This window comes from Pezoporus occidentalis, unplaced genomic scaffold, assembly GCF_034315485.1.
Source record: "Pezoporus occidentalis ecotype Australia unplaced genomic scaffold, CSIRO_AGI_Poc_V1 ctg38, whole genome shotgun sequence".
NCBI lineage: Eukaryota > Metazoa > Chordata > Aves > Psittaciformes > Psittacidae > Pezoporus > Pezoporus occidentalis.
In genome coordinates, this window is record NW_026915702.1 from 2,247,395 (window position 1) to 2,263,364 (window position 15,970).

Genomic DNA, 15,970 nt, shown 5'->3' on the forward strand with positions numbered 1-15,970 from the left:
GTCCTTTGTCCAGCCTCTCAGAGGCCAGTAATTATGAACTATGTTGGTTCAAGGAATCTGCAACAGAGTAAGCAGATGTAAAGCTAATGAGTTCATGCCAACATGGTATGAAGAAAAGAGAGTAATTGCATGTCCTCCAGCACCTGATGCCTCAAGACATGTCAAAGACTGAACTAATACGCACCAAAAAATAGTGTTAGGAAAGAAGAGGTGCACTTTCTTTAAAAAAAATGGGATTTCCAGAGCTTAATTAGACAACTGCTGCTTGATTGTCTAGGAGCAAAGATATGCCTATATTCTCAGTAGTTTTTGAACCTCCTTGGCCTGAGCTGAACTAATTCTACTCTACCTGTAGATAAAATTGCCACAGCCTTTGTCAGCTTCTCAGTCAGTGATTCCTGGGCACATTAGAAAGCAAAGACACTGTTATTCAGGGATGACAAAGAATTTAAGAGTACTATAGGGCTTCTAATAAGAACCAATAAAAAACAAACAAAAAAAAAAAACACCCTGCAACCACAAACAAAAACGTCCTTCTAATAAGACATACATTTTGTTTCATTCAGCCATGGCAGTAGGAAGAAGCATATTATTGTGCATCTGCCTAAATCAGTGAAAGCTCTTTTCAGTCCTTTCTGCACCATAATTTAGTCACTCTCTGGCTTCCAAAGGACTTGGTAGATCATGGAGTGCTCATGGTCGAATTCCCTTTGCTTCTATAAACTGTGCAGTGTTACTGGCAACTTTTGGATATGTATGGCACACCTACTGAATGTCTGTTGTAATGTCTCAAAAAGTCAAGTAGCATGGTTAACACTGTGTCCTGGGTTGAGAGTGAGGAAATACAGACGCATCTTAAGTCCAGTTTAAAGCACATAGCACTTGCTTAGACTGCTTCCTTTGAGCACAGTACTTGGTTCACACTACTCTTTAGGAACGCAGTGGAACTACTGATATGTTTAAAATAAGAATTTGTGAAAGTGGTGTTGGATCATGATTTAAGGGTGGTTAAACACAAGTACGTATTTTTCCATCTCTCACAGAAGCCGAATGCCTGTGATGACAGGAGCAGCAGCTAGATAAGGGTGTTTTTTCCATTCCAGCCTCATCACATCTTGTTTCCTCCCCACTTTCCTAGCCAGCGGTTAGAAACATCTCATCTCCTGTAATGCTGCACTTCATCTACCAGAAATCAAAGTGGAAGCCCTGCAATGTGAGAATTGCTTGGCTAACCCAAATTGCCAGAGGAAGGAAAAGATTAACACTTCTTGCTTCTTAAGATTCTTTGTTGCGTCTTTGTAATTGGTTTTAATTACACAGCAAAGATTATCTGCTCTCCCTTTGAACAGGACACATGCACTTCAGAGCTTCTTTTTCCTATTGGCTGCAGGCTGCTAATTTTGACACCTTTCTAATAAATCTGTTGGTTAGATGTAAAGCTTAGGCTTGGCAGGACCTCAGGAGAAAGGAGGTAGCAATTCTTGTTTGAACAGAAGTTCCAAAGGCTATAGATTAACAGGAATCATTTCCAACTGAGCTAACCTATTTAAAGGTAGCAAGCACATGAAAAGAGAATATGGTTAGACTGCATTACCAGAGAAGTGTTACTCCTTGTGAAGTGGATTTCAGCACCAAAAAACATCTTGTTGAATGCCTACAATATTTGTGATACAACCCTGAAGGGCCAAATACTATCTATGGAAATAACCACCTAATTTACAACACCCAGTGTTTCCTGCTGGCTGGTTCTATACCTTCAGGGTTGCAAAGACTCTTTCACAAAGAAAAGTGATTTCTCCTAATGAATCTGGAGGGAATGAATATTTGTGACCAATTTTGTGGTACTTAAATTTACATTAGAGATTCCCTAAGCTTCTGAGTTCATAAATGAAGTAGGCACCTTCATGGGGTAATTCAGAACCTACAGCTGCAAGACTACTGCACTTAATTCAAACGCCTAAGTGTCTGAATTCCTGCCACAATGCCGTTGCAGTCTAAATAGCAATATAATTGGGGCCTGAATAGCTTTGCATAACCTAAATAGATCTGTTATTTGAGGCCAAAAGGGACAGGTAAATGTCATTTATTAGATTTTTTCATGCAAAAATCTAATAAATTAGAGGAGGTAAACTCTTAAGCAAACTGATCCAAGTCAGTAGAATGACATCTACCCTTCAGAAGGGTTATTCAAATTTCAAGTAACCTTTTATAGATTTTTATTTCTCCAGTGGAAAAAAAGAAAAATTTGGGCAAGTATGCTCATATCTTGGAAACCCATAGTAAAGTAAATTAAAAAAAAAATAAAAATCCTTTTTGTGGACTATAGACTGATATTTCCATAACAATTATTATTAAAATAGTGTGACTGGTTTTCCCTGGAATGTGTACTATGTACACAAAAAAAAAAAAAAACAAACCCAAGCCCAACAGTGCAGTATTTACATGGCAAGAAACGCTGATGAATGTAGTTTTTCTTTTTTGAGAAATCTATCCTGAATGTTCTGTAATATTATTGGGTTTGTAAAGAATTCTTGAAGAACAGCTGATCACAAAAATTAGCATCACAGGGAACAAAAAATCACATGATATGGATGTGTTTTCACAGCAGTCCAATTGTAGAACTGGTGAAGGGATTTTGCTCTAACAGATTTGGGTGTGACTAGGAAATCTCAGTTGCCCACTCTCTGAGCTGAGAAGTGACTACTGGAGCTACTTACAAAAAGGCAATCCACAGTAGTTTTGAGAAAAAAGAAACCCAAACATCAAAAAAGAAGACTTTGTTGCTGTTAAGATCAAACTGGAATCTGACTGAAAAAGCACAGTCAGTACTGTACTACCATTGAATATAATATGTTAAAACTCTTTTTATTTTGTTTGTATTAGAATGATATGGGAGGTCAAAGGAGCCTAATAAACAAGTGGACTACTTTTCTGAAAGCCAGGCTTGTGTGTTCGATACCTGGTCCTGAAGGAACAGATACGCACTTTGATGAGCTGCGTAAGTTGATTTATCTTTCATGCTTTATTCTGACATCGGTATTGTTTGGATTTATTTTGTTGTTTGGAGAAGCCCTACGTCTTGTTTTGATTTTACTGCTTTTCCAAACAGTGCTGGTAAGATATCTGACTTTTACCTGAAGTCCCTGATTATAACTGAAATTAGTTGGAATTGCAGAAGGTGTCAGGTGAAAATCCGATCTGTATAAAAACCCAAACTGTCTGCATATGGACAAACTTCAGAGTATTAGCACAAATTCACATGGCAGAATTTAACATTTGGACAGAAATAAACCTTTGTTATATATTTACAAATGGTAAGTGCAAAAATATTCAGTGAATGTTTAATTATTTTTTTTCTCCCATTGCAGAAGATATATTCTTACTTTCTACAAGAGATGAGAGAAATCCGCTTGTATATGGAGTTTTCACTACAACAAGGTATGCATTAGGATCAATTTTGCCTCTGGAAATAAATCCTTTTATTAAATCCTTCTATTACTAGATAATGATTCCTGAGAGCAGTGAGAGACTGCTGGAATAAGGCTTGCTGTACTGGGGCTGTAGTCACTAAGCACAATATTTTCAGAAATGAAAATCATACATTATGTCCCGAAACCTTTGTGAACCTGACTTTTCAGTATGATTGTAAAATATAATGAAAATTTAACAATCAAAAGCATGCTAGTTTATTTCAACCTCATCTGGCTGAATTTAACAATTTCAGTCATATTTATTGAGCAACCAAGAGTTACTGTTTAAGACAAATCATTGTTGTGAACCATTGTTTCTGTATACCACAACTTGACATCAGCTGTTTCTTAGGATCAAACCCCACTATGCTCTGAAGTGATATTTCACTGTTTTTATAAGCAGGAGTTGATGGAAGAATAACTTTATGTCAAGGGGATGGATTAATCAATGAATGAACCTCTCAGCTTCAGTAATGAGGTGCTCTCTGTAGGATTGTTAGAAAGGAAATAAGTAATTATTTTGTCTTCAGAACCTTTGAATTAAGTGTAAATTATAAGGACTAGCTAAATGCTGAACAGTATGAGTACAACAAAAAATTGCCAAGGCACTCTGTAACTCAGAAGCAGCCATGACAGTAGCTCCATTTATGTATAACCACAAAAAATATTTAGAATTGAATGAAATGTTGAACAATGAATGAAATGGCATACAAAGTAACTAAACTACATACCACTCAACAACCCATCATGCTGTTCTTTTGAAAACTGAACTGTTTGGGGTTATGTTTATTTTGTGTGGGTTTGGTTTTTTGGTTTTTTTTGTTTGTTTGTTTGGTTGCTTGTTTGTTTTTTTTTTTTCTTTAGAGAAATATGTGGGGAAAAAAAAGGAAAAGAACATAGATAAATGAATAAATAATTTCTTTCTATTGTCTGTCCAATGCAACTTGTAATTCTCAGGCATGTGACCTGCAATATCATTAATATACAGACTTCCAGATGTGAACACAATGTAAAGATATGTCCTTCATTGGCAGAAAATTTGAGTCAAAATAGCTAATAAATGATAGCTGGAAACTGTCAGCCACTAGAAAAAAAATGGCTATCTATCAAGTGCTCTCAAAGTCTAAGTCCTGGTTTCAACCAATTTAAATTGTAATGAGAGTGATATTAAATATCTGTAGTTATCTGACCTGTACACATTTTCTTTTAGCACCCCTTATATCAACTCTCAGGTGTAGGCTTGATCCAAACCCCATTAGACTCTGCGGAATTAGTTAATTCACTGGATGAGTTGTGCACTGAAGAGGTGTTTAGAAAATGCATATACTCATCTTCTTTTTCAGCTCTGTCTTCAAGGGCTCTGCAGTTTGTGTGTACAGCATGGCAGATATCAGAGCTGTTTTCAATGGCCCTTATGCTCACAAAGAGAGTGTGGATCATCGGTGGGTACAATATGAAGGTCGCATCCCGTATCCTAGACCTGGTACAGTAAGTGTCTCCTTAATTACATGCTTCTATTTTTACTCAAAGGCAGTCATACTTCACTCCCATTCCTGGCCTGCTAAATTATATTTTCCACTGAGGATGTTTCAAATTTTCCTCTCAATCCCTTCCCTTCCATTGACAGCTCAGACTTCTACGTACCTGTAGGTATCTAAATACACATTTTTCCATGACTCTGAGATAACATTGTGTCCAGACTGTCTATATCCTGCTTGTCTTTCATATTGTGGTCACCTACTGTATAGCTTTATTTCTGTCTGTTGGGATCACCTCTAAGGTATCAATACTTTATAGAGCACCAAAGGCATTTTTTCACAGAATATTAAGTTATGGTGAGGTATTTTGACTTGTATTTCTGTTATTCTGTGTCTGTTAAAATCCTGTTCTTTGATATATGGTCATTGATTCTATTATGTGTGTTTGTGCATGTGTCTTGTTTGGAAGTGAAAGAAGGAGTTAGTTGCTGGAGACTTTATGTGATAAACAATAAGTGGTAGGAAGAAAAGAGAAGTGTCATATATGGAAACACTTCTAAATCCCAGTCTCTTTAGATTTCAGGTGTAATAATTGGGCGAAAACAAAGAGGAGAATATTAAGTTATTAAATAACTTTTCGCTCACTTCTGTCTTGGTGTTAAATTTGGAAAAGCACAGACCTACATTATAGCCGAGGAAGAAGATGGTATTTCTAGAAAACACGTCTATTTAAAAAAAAAATCACAACTTTAAGCAATTGTACAGATATAGAACATAGAAGTGCAGTGCTTTAAAAGTAAGAGAGACATTATTCAGGATAACTTTACATTATCTTGGTCAGGTATTCAGTGACCTAGTACTAGGCAGACGCATAAATCTAGCCAAGCACTGAAATGCTGAGGTTGGACTACTGCTGGTACCTTGTCTAGGAGCCAGCCGGGTGTATCTATTTCTCTGACATCAGCACTGGTGCAACCTTTGCTTCCATCCAGTAAAGTCAGTAAAAGCTGCTGGATCTAAGACCTATTAAAATTGTGACAGTTATTTGGAAAATTAGCCATAAGGTGTGTAAACAAAAAAATAAATCCTTTTAGTTTAATAATACATCTTTAGCTCAGCAGTGCTGAATGTTTAAACAGTCAGAATGCTGTTCTCTGTGAGCTCCAAAAGGGTTTCTATTTCCAGTGTATTGAAAATCCCAGTTTAAAAAGAGACTTGTCACATTGAGCCTTTGCTTCAAGCCTTATTATCTGGCTTATTTAGCTCTTCTTTTCACACATTTACTTGTGCCTATGTGTTTTCTTCATTATCCTTCCAGTGAACCCAATTGCATGGTCCAGGTCCATCCTTTTAGCTGCACTCAGTGGTCCCACGTTCTGATTCTCTCGTCCCAGCTGCAGGCAAGACACACAGAGCAACTCTCTCTAAAGACTAAGGCAGCTCCAAAGACTGATTTGGCCTGCTGGAGCAAATGCACTCCTAATTTAGACAATGTAGGCACTGTAGGCTTACGCATCTCTCTCATGCGGAATATATAGTGCCCCCAGCAAAGAAATTAAATTTAATTATTTTTTTTTTTAGCATGTGCAACTCCATTACTGGTTAAGAAGTGCAAATGCATTTAGTTTTAAGTACAAAAATGGTGCCAGCAAGAACAATAGCTGGTCCCATGGCATCTAAAGAGATTAAAATAACTCTCTTGGAGAGTGCCCCATAAGGCTGAACACTCTGCATAGATGGACGGGTCATAAGCTCATTGCATTTTTGAATGTATTAGCCATCACATGGTTGAGCTGGGATTCCCAACGAAGGAAACATGTCATGCTGAAGCATGTCAAAGCTGATCTTTATCACTGATTTGAATATCCATGCTTGCAAGTATTCTAAAAGTTGGAAAGTTTAAAGATAAATGGCTATTTTCCATAAGTTGCCACTTAACTCTCCAACTGCTTCCTTTAAGCACCTGATAACAGCTGTGAGAAAATGGTATAGTTAAAATCCTTAGGACCTCTATACTCAGTGGATTTTTGTAGGAGTTTGTCTGAGCAAGGGCTGAGAAAGGAAGTGGATTTTACTGAAGAAAGCTCTCAGAAGAAAGATATGCATAATAATTGCTATATAGATAAAGTAAATGTATTGCTGCATAGTTAATTATCTTTTTTCTTAGTGGGGCTGAACTGCAACAGTAGTTTAATACAGGGAATCCAAATAAGTAGATTCATGCCATGGTCTCATAATGGGCTAAGCCAAATCTCTGGATATGAAGAGATTTAGGCTGGGATCTGAAAAAGCAGTATGGTGCTTAAAGACAGGGAAAAGCAACAGCATGCTATATACCCCTGCAGAACACTGCCGTGTGAACAGTGAAATGTTCTTCCTTAATTTCAGTTTCTTTCCAGCTAAGAGGTGGTTCAGGAATGCGCAGGACAAAGTCAAAGAGAGATAATCTGTTCTTTTTTAAGTTACTGTAACATTTTTGAAATTTCAGCTCTACCTAAGTGTTGCCTACATGACAGTTGCCAGCACCTCCCTGATTTTGTTTTTCTTGTATTTTAAGTCACTGTCAAAGTCTAAAAATGGCTATACTAGGAAATGCGCTTCTTTTGATGTTTAGTTTTGCAAGAGGCATTGACTTCCTTTCAGCATTTATATAGAAGCAAGAGACTGCTTTCCCTAATTTAACTTTCTGCTCAGCTGCCTTTATCTTCTAAGTAAATAAAGCTGTTCACTGTAGAGGCTGTGACCACTTTGATATTGAAATTTTGACAAAATGCTTCCTGTGGCAATTTGTGTCACAGATAAACTCCCAACACGACCATGATATCATGCCTTCACAATGCTGGGCGGCGTGCAAGCAGCAGGAGCCTTTGCCTGCCTGGCCCTGGTGCTGCAGTGTGGTCTGCCTGCCTTCTGCCGTCATAAGGAGACCCCCAAGCAGGGTGACTGGGGATCTCCAGCACACTCCACACCATTGCCACTGCAAAATGTACAGCTCTTTTACTCCTAACTTCTCCCAGCAGTACTGAACAGCAAGTGGAAATAATAGAAATTAAACAGAGGCAAAGCTTCAAATCTATTTCAGTTTAGAAGCTGGAAAAAAGAGACATAAGAAAAATGTAGCAGGCAGCCCTGACACAAAGGGCTATTTGAAAACCACGGAAGCTTTCACTCTTTCTTCTATAGCTGTTTAAAAATTTGACTTACATATCTCTCCCTAGATGAAAAATCCAATTTTCTTCCAGTCTGTTAGGGTTTCACCCAGGAAACTATCCATTGATAAAAAAATCCCAAGGGCTTTCTTTAAAGTGTGTTCTGTGTCATGAAACAGTTTCATAAAGTAATCATAGAAGCATCTGAGCAAGATTTTCAGTGAATTAGGAGTAAAAAAAAACCACATTTCTAGCTTATTTAGCTGTAACCATTGCACTATCAGAGCAACTCATCAACTCATAGCCCTCATATGGAAATTGTGATCTCATCCTCCTTTCATTCATGGTGAGCAAATGTCATTAAGATCATATTTTTAGAGGAAATAAATGTTTAAAGATACACTAAAGATTAACACCAAGACTGATCTACTGCAGAACATAGGACTCTAACTGCTGTCCAAGGCAACACCAATTTTTTTTGGTAGATCTAGATATTTTACTAACTGTTTTCACAAAGGTTCAAAAGTAAGATCTGCATCAGCAAAGCAGGATTCTTGCAGTCTGAGTCATCTTAGCTACAAGAAGAAACAGCACATTGCTTTTGTCCATTTGAAGTCTCACATCTTTCCATTCCAGATCTGAAAATGGCTCTGAGCTCCTTAATTCTTTGTGTATTTCTTTTTAAAAAGAAGTTCCCTTACAAGCCCTCAGATTCTCCTGTGATCTTTTTCATCTTTTTCTCTCCGTATATCTTTTTCTCCCACTCTTCAGTGAAACCCCTTCCATTATTTCTTCCGCTAATCTACTGCCCGGGCTGATTGAGGTGTGGTGTCCATCCCTTTGGGACTTGGCTGAGCCACAGAGAAATACTGTCTGCCAAAAAGTCTCCCCCTGTCCTCCCATCTGGTTAGTTTTGCTGCTTTAATAGGTTTCTTCATAAAACATTGAGGATTGCACAGATTTCCTTGTTATTTTCAGACTTATCTTCCTCTTTCACCTGATCTTTTATCGGATGGAGTGCATTCTTTGCTTCTCCAATTCCTCTCTCCTTTGATGTCCCCACTGTAAATGGGGCTGCTTAATTAAGTGAAATGTTTCACTTTATGGGTTTATTTTCATGAGAGCCTCCTCCACCTCCTGCTACTTACCAACCTGTTCTCCCCAGCATGAATCACCTTTCAGTTCCTAGTAGCCTTTCAAAACTCTGTGAACCCAGTCACCTTTCCTGCTGGAAGAGACCAGCAGAGAATTGCAAAGTGCCACCTGCAAAGTCAAATTCACTCACCTAGCTGGTCTCAACCCAGTTAGCTTCAGATTAATGCTGTCTTATGTCAGCCTTTTCTGTCAACAACACAGGTGTGTTAAGTGGAAAAACAGTACAAAGTGCTGAAGACAAGCAGTAGAACAGGGTAGAACAAATCTTGCACATTCAGTGGATGCAAACTCTATCTTAAAAAAAAGAAAAGGGCTTCAGTATATTTTTGTAGGGATTTGTTTGTTTTGTTTGTGCTTTTTCTGGTGGTGGTTAAGTGAGGTTGATTCCATTTAAGGCTTTGCTGTTTGTCTCCTGCAGAACCCGACTTATTCCCCTCTCCCTTGGCCACTTCCAGGCTTCCTCTGAGTATGGTTAGAATAAAAGTCTCCCTGCTGAGTGCCCAGTTCCTCTGGCATAACTCATCCATCCCACTGAAGGCTTCTGCAGACATGTGCAAATGCACAATGTATTGTGTCACTTTGATAAGACCAGAGGGAAGAAGCCAGACAGTATTTAGGCCACTCAGGAAGCCAAGTTTCATCTTCAGAATGGCTTACAGTTGAATCTCCAATGGCACGTAACTGCCTACACCCTGAGAGTCATCTCTCAACTGTCATCTAAATCCCAGAAGATCATAAACCTGTAACACCGCATTTTTTTTAGTACTTCTGGGCCTCTCTGAAGCTAATACCAGTCCTCAGTCTTATGTCTTAAATCCTCAGGACTTGCATTTCTTTATAAACTCTACAAATAAAGTTCAATGTGTTGGGTGTGTGAGAGGTCCCAATGTAACACAGAAGTGACTAGTTGAAGGTAGTTCATCTATTTCTCTGCTATTTGCTTGAGGGATCAGTGATGAGGAAAATTATTTACAGTTTAGAAGACTTTACATCAGAGAGGAATCCTGACTACCAGGCCTTATCTTCTTGCTAGTTAAATATTCATTCACTGAGAGCCTAGGAGAAAAGGACCATGTGGTTAATTCATTCCCTCTGAGGGAAGGCTCCAGTTTCTATAGCACTTAACATAAAATAGAAAGTTTTTCAGTGGAAAACAGATCTTCTCCCTTCCTGATTAACATCTGGGCAACATTCTTACTACTTTTGGCTTAGCTGAGAGGTAATTATCCCATGAAAAGGGAAACACCTTCAAAAGAAAGGAACGAGTAGCTCCTAGGATGGCTCTGGTCCACATGCTTGGAATAGAGGAACACCTCCTTTAGGAGGGAAGCCCAGACTAAGGCATCTAATTTTCCAGTATGGGAGAGATTTAAGAAATATTTCACTCCTTAGTGTTTTGCACTGTCTACTTCAGATGCTCCCAAGAGAGTGACTTGCTGATATGGTGCTTAGTTCTCCTTGTGAAATGCATAAAAATTCCCAGCCTGGACATTGCAAAATCCACCAAGCAGATGCCTCCTGCACTCAGTATTATCAAGACCATGTTGTGTATCTAGCCTATGGGTTTTTTAAGTCTCATTGTTAAGTGTGTCTAAGGCTCAGTGTGACAAGTCACTTTTAAACTGGGATTTTCAACACACTGGAAAGAGAAACCCTTTTGAAGCTCACAGGGAACAGCATTCTGGTTTAGAATTGTCAGTAGAGAACAGCACTGCTGAACTAAAGATGCAAAATTAAACAAAAAGGATATTTTTTTTACATACCATATAGCTTTTACATACCCACATAATTGTCACAATTTTAATAGGTGTTAGATCCAGCAGCTCTTACTGACTTCACTGGATGGTGTGAAGCACTATGCATTTTGGCAAATTGGAGATTTATTTAGGAGCCCGACTTCTGGCACCAGCTTTTGAAAATCTTGGCTGGGGTTCCCGCATAATGTTAACACAGTCACATCATATGTCTCAGTATTGTGAGAGATCTACAGATCCAGCACTCTGCTAAGCTGCAAATTTAATAAGACAAGTTTACATATGTGCAGTGTTGCTAAGCTAGTGTGTATTTTCTTTTATTTGAGAAAGATTAATCTGAATTTACCACATCCTGATTACATTTGGATACAAATAAAAGGTGTGAGGAAATAAAAGGCATCTTTGTAGATTATCTGGGATCAGGACTTAGTCCAGGGTGATTATTGTCAAATCAAGATCACACAGAAGGCACTGGAAAAACCTGAAGTAAATATTGAGTTGGTAGTTTACAAGTTTTGTGCCACAGGGTTTATACAACAGTTGAATACATTTAGCACTTTCAACTCTACTTCTGTTGTTTTTTTTTTATTTGGTTTTGTTTTCAGTTTTTTGATTTTGTTTTCTTTTAGTTTCCTAACATGTATATTTGTATCGTTATCATTCAAGACAGTGAAGGCCTAAGCAACCTCTGAAGAAATAATTATATGGTGAATAATTTTATTATAGCATTCTTCTCTATCAATACTAATTTTACTAATTTAATGTAATACTTTTTTCTTGATGTCAGCTATATAGAAGAAAAGCATCAAATCTGAGCTAGTTGTTTAGACTTCTCTATCATAAAGAGATAGAGACCTCCTCTGTGCAGTTCACACACATACAAGATAAGGACCTAGGTCAGGTGAGATAAATACCACCCTGTTGCAAAAGCAGAAGATGCTGGAGAAGCAGAGTGATGGTGTTATGAGAACTTTTATGGAGCCAGGTTCTCTTGTAGTCTGCATGAAGCATGTATGCTAACCTACTGCTATGACATTTGATATGAATGCAAATCACTTATTGTCTCCAGTGGGAGATGACACATATCTGAGGCAGCATCTGGTGCTGATGATATGAATAAATGCCCTCTGTGAACTGGGCAGAGAACACAGGTATCGTTATCATGAGACATGCAACAGCATGTGAACCCAGAGGTGAAAGGCTGCTTTACTCACCCATTTGGCCACACAGCCTTTACCATCATACATCCTATTGATTGCTATGAAAGGAAGCACAAGCCCACACGAATTGTTCTGACATAATGGGTGGACAAAGCTTTAAACAGCTGTCTTAGGACTTTGCCAAAGGATGGCCAAAATAAATTTTTCATTCCCCTGGTCTGTCCATCATGCCACAGTGAGTGATGCCTCTGGAAATAGCTCCCTTGGCCAAGAATAACAGGGTCACACCTGCCCAGCTGTTCTTGGTGGTCATGGATGGGATCCAAAGCCCACTGAAGTAATTGGAAAAGGCCCTGTTGACTCAAATGGATCTTTGGATCAGACCTTTAGTCCTTGTTTCTACTAAATTAGCTGCACAAGCTGGCAAAGATTTCCCTACATCATGCATGGTAGGGTTTAGGCCTCTGGGATTGCTGTAACAACTTTATAGTTCCATATTGGTAGACATTTTATCCTAGTGGTTTTTAGCTAAGTGATGTCATTGCTCTCATCTTCCTCTGTTGGTGCATTTTTGGCAAAGTCTGAGACATCTTTAAGACCCATGGGGCTACTTGAATTTTTCACATAGAAATGGATTTCTGGGATTGAGCTGTGAATAGGTGAGCAATCACAAATTTCCAGAAGACACAGACTGTAACTCGGAGTAGCAAGTGAAAACATGAACCACAGAAAATGCACATATAAGTGAACATCAACCTCTAGTACACAGTAAAAGGAAGAGAATTAGTGCATGGGTTGGGAAAGTAAAGAAGTAAATTTGTTTCTCACCCTATAGAGAATAAATTGAGGAAAAATTTTCATCCAAAGGCAATTAAAGTACATGTGTTTCTTTCTATTAATTCCAACAAACTTTTGTTCAACCCATTCAAAGATAAACATGGCTTTGAAATATTTTGGGGGTTTGAGGTCTAATTCTGGTACAAGTGGCAAAGACTTAGACCTTTGTTGTTCTAAAAGTGAGGAGAAATGTTCATTCCTGAAGCCCAGGAAGAGAACAACAGACAGTGAAAACCTGGTGCTGTGTGTGCTGTTCCTAATGCAAATGTTTTGCATAATGTCAAACTTTACATAGTGGAATAAATCCTAACCACAAGCCCTTGAGTGGCACCATAGATTGAACACGTCAAACTGGAGATTTGGGAATGTGAACTAAAGTCTTCTCTGTCAAAATTAGCTATGAAAGTGGACTGTAGACCAACTTCAGAAAATCTTAACTTTCTCCTAACTGCAGGCATTGCCTGCGAAGGCATTATTTAATCACATGTCCTGGTTTAAGCCTAGTCAGCCATTCAGCTGCTTGCTCACTCCCCCCCCTCCCTTTCCTCCCCCCTGCACCCGGAGGGATGGGGAAGAGATTCAAAAGAATGTAAATTCCACGGGTTGAGATTAGAACAGTCCAGTAACGAAGGTATAACACAAAAAACTACTGCTATCACCAATAATAATAGTGATAAGGGAAATAACAAGGGAAGAGAATACAACCTCTCACCATCTGCCAACCGACACCCAGCCTGACCAAAGCAGTGATCTAGCCCTTCCGGGTAACTGCCCCCAGTTTATATAGTGGGCATGATGTGCTGTGGTATGGAATACCTCTTTGGCTAGTTTGGGTCAGGTGCCCTGTCTCTGCTTCCTCCCGGCTTCCCCTCCTCCCTGGCAGAGCATGAGGCTCAGAAAGTCCTTGGTCAGACTAAACATTACTGAGCAGCAACTAAAACCATCGGTGTTATCAGCGCTGTTCCCGGGCTGAAAGTCAAAAACACAGTGCTGCACCAGCTACTAAGAAGGAGAAAAAAAAAAAAGACTGCTACTGCTGAACCCAGGAAGTCACATTTCTTTCTTCACAGACTGTGTTATGGCTCCACCTAGCAGGAAACACAAGGATTACTTAGTTAAAAATAGTGTTAAAGAAGCAACCAACAGTATATATGTAAAAGGGTGTCACCAACTGGATTTGTGTTTCCAGTTCATCTTAGTATTATCATCCAGGATTTGTAGTGCCCCATTAACACTAATTAACTAAATATACACCTAAATACTTCAGGGTCAAAAAGAAGAAATCTCTGACTCAGATGAGAGATGAAATGTAAAACAAGGATGGAATAGAGACACAAACAGCCATGGGAGGGAAAGCAGAGATAGGTAGGTGAGCTTGATAGATGATGGGTCAGCAACATGACTGACCTTGCAAATGTGTTGCTAGGCTCACCCCAGAAGGCATAAAAAGGGAAAAATTAAAGGAGGTTGAAGAGATAGGTTTGTGAGTGGTATTCAGGCAAGAAGTGTGAGAACTAACTTACTTTGTAAGCCAAAGGAACAGCTGAATTGATTAGTTTGTCAGTATGGATCTAACAGAGGGGGAAGCCAACCCCAGCAACAAATGAGGGACATCAGGGAAGTGTCTGAAGGCGTGATAGCTGTAGCAGTTGTCTGGACCAGAAAAGGACGAAACTGTGCTGTTCAAAGACAGGGAAAAGGATGCTGCAGCAGCTGAGCTACGGGTCAGGGCAAGAGTTTTAAGTTATGTGGATGAGGAGGGAAAGTCACGTCTGAGAAACAATGAACTACAGGGATCATCTGGAGAATCTGCCTTCTTAAGAAAAAGAAATAAATGAGAGGTGTGGGAGTTGTAGGAGGTGCAGTTCACTGCAAAGTTATGGTCTCTGATTGAACACCATATGCAGGGAAAAGATAGATAGGGGTGTTGCAGTCTGGAAAAATGAACGTAGTCAAAGCATTTACCAGGACCTTCTGCCACAGTAACACTGAGCATACCTCCCAGGAGGAATCAAGCCGTTAGTGTAACACTGGGGCATGCTGGTGAGGCTCTTCCCCAGTTCTGTCTCACGGCATCAACAGGGCAGAAACTCCACCTCAATATGAGGAGCAAAAATACAAAAAGCAAATAAACTTAGATGTGTGAGAAGATCCCGCACTTTAAATACTTGGTGTTATCCCATGGTAGCCACAGGAGGGCACTCTAGTCTTGCTGCTGAGAGTCCTTTGCCGTGACACCTGCGCTCCTTTGTGAAGATACGGCAAATTTAACCGCCTGGTGGTACCTGTGCCTCGAAATGAAAGCTAAGCAGCGTAGCAGGTCTCCTTCACTCCAGATTTGATTCTCTTCTCTTTCTAAAATATAAACCGTGATACTTTGATACTTTGCCTGTGAGTGTAGCAGTGGTCGAGGAAGTAAAATCAGTTGCAGATGTACTGAGCCCATCGTGAGAATTTCTACAGTTTTAAAAAATGCTTGCTTTCAAAAAATAAAGTAATGGTGACCAAGTGCTGCTTTGGGATGAGAAAAATCATTGAGCAGCCTGATTTCTCACTGGCTTTGCAAGTATTCTCACAGAAAAGTTGGTTTCTACTTGAATATGAATCGAATTTGTGACTTATTCATAACACCACATTTCCAAATCATCCTGCACTTTTGGCATCTATTATGGTATTATAAACAAGTAGTTTCTAAGTATTTAAATTTAAAAAATGATATTTTCCTATATTATTAAATTGTTTATGGCTATATTTTGCTGGCTCCAATGTGTGATTAAAAAAAAAAGGTTCAAAGTACATCGCAGTACTGAATGTACTGCTTGAATGTTAATAATAATAGTAATAATAGTAATAATAATAACATATTTTCATTAGTTGTGGTAGCAGTATGAATATTAAGGCATGTCTCACACTTTTTTCAGGAACACTGTTAGATGAAGAAACATAAGGTGTCGTGCCTGTGGTCTT

General features: G+C 38.9%; 1 protein-coding gene across 6 annotated transcripts in view; it reads left to right on the forward strand.

The window, feature by feature from the left end:
- The window catches only part of SEMA3D (semaphorin 3D), a 141,389-nt gene that overhangs the window by 96,900 nt on the left and 28,519 nt on the right, over nt 1–15,970 (forward strand). For all 6 annotated transcript variants that reach the window (XR_009967290.1, XM_062631948.1, XM_062631949.1 and 3 more), the window contains exons 9-11: nt 2,884–2,998; nt 3,369–3,438; nt 4,814–4,958. Coding sequence is in view for 5 of the 6 variants with exons in the window: in XM_062631948.1 (XP_062487932.1) it covers nt 2,884–2,998; nt 3,369–3,438; nt 4,814–4,958 (330 nt within the window). In the remaining variant the exon portion in view is untranslated. The remainder of the gene's footprint in view (nt 1–2,883; nt 2,999–3,368; nt 3,439–4,813; nt 4,959–15,970) is intronic.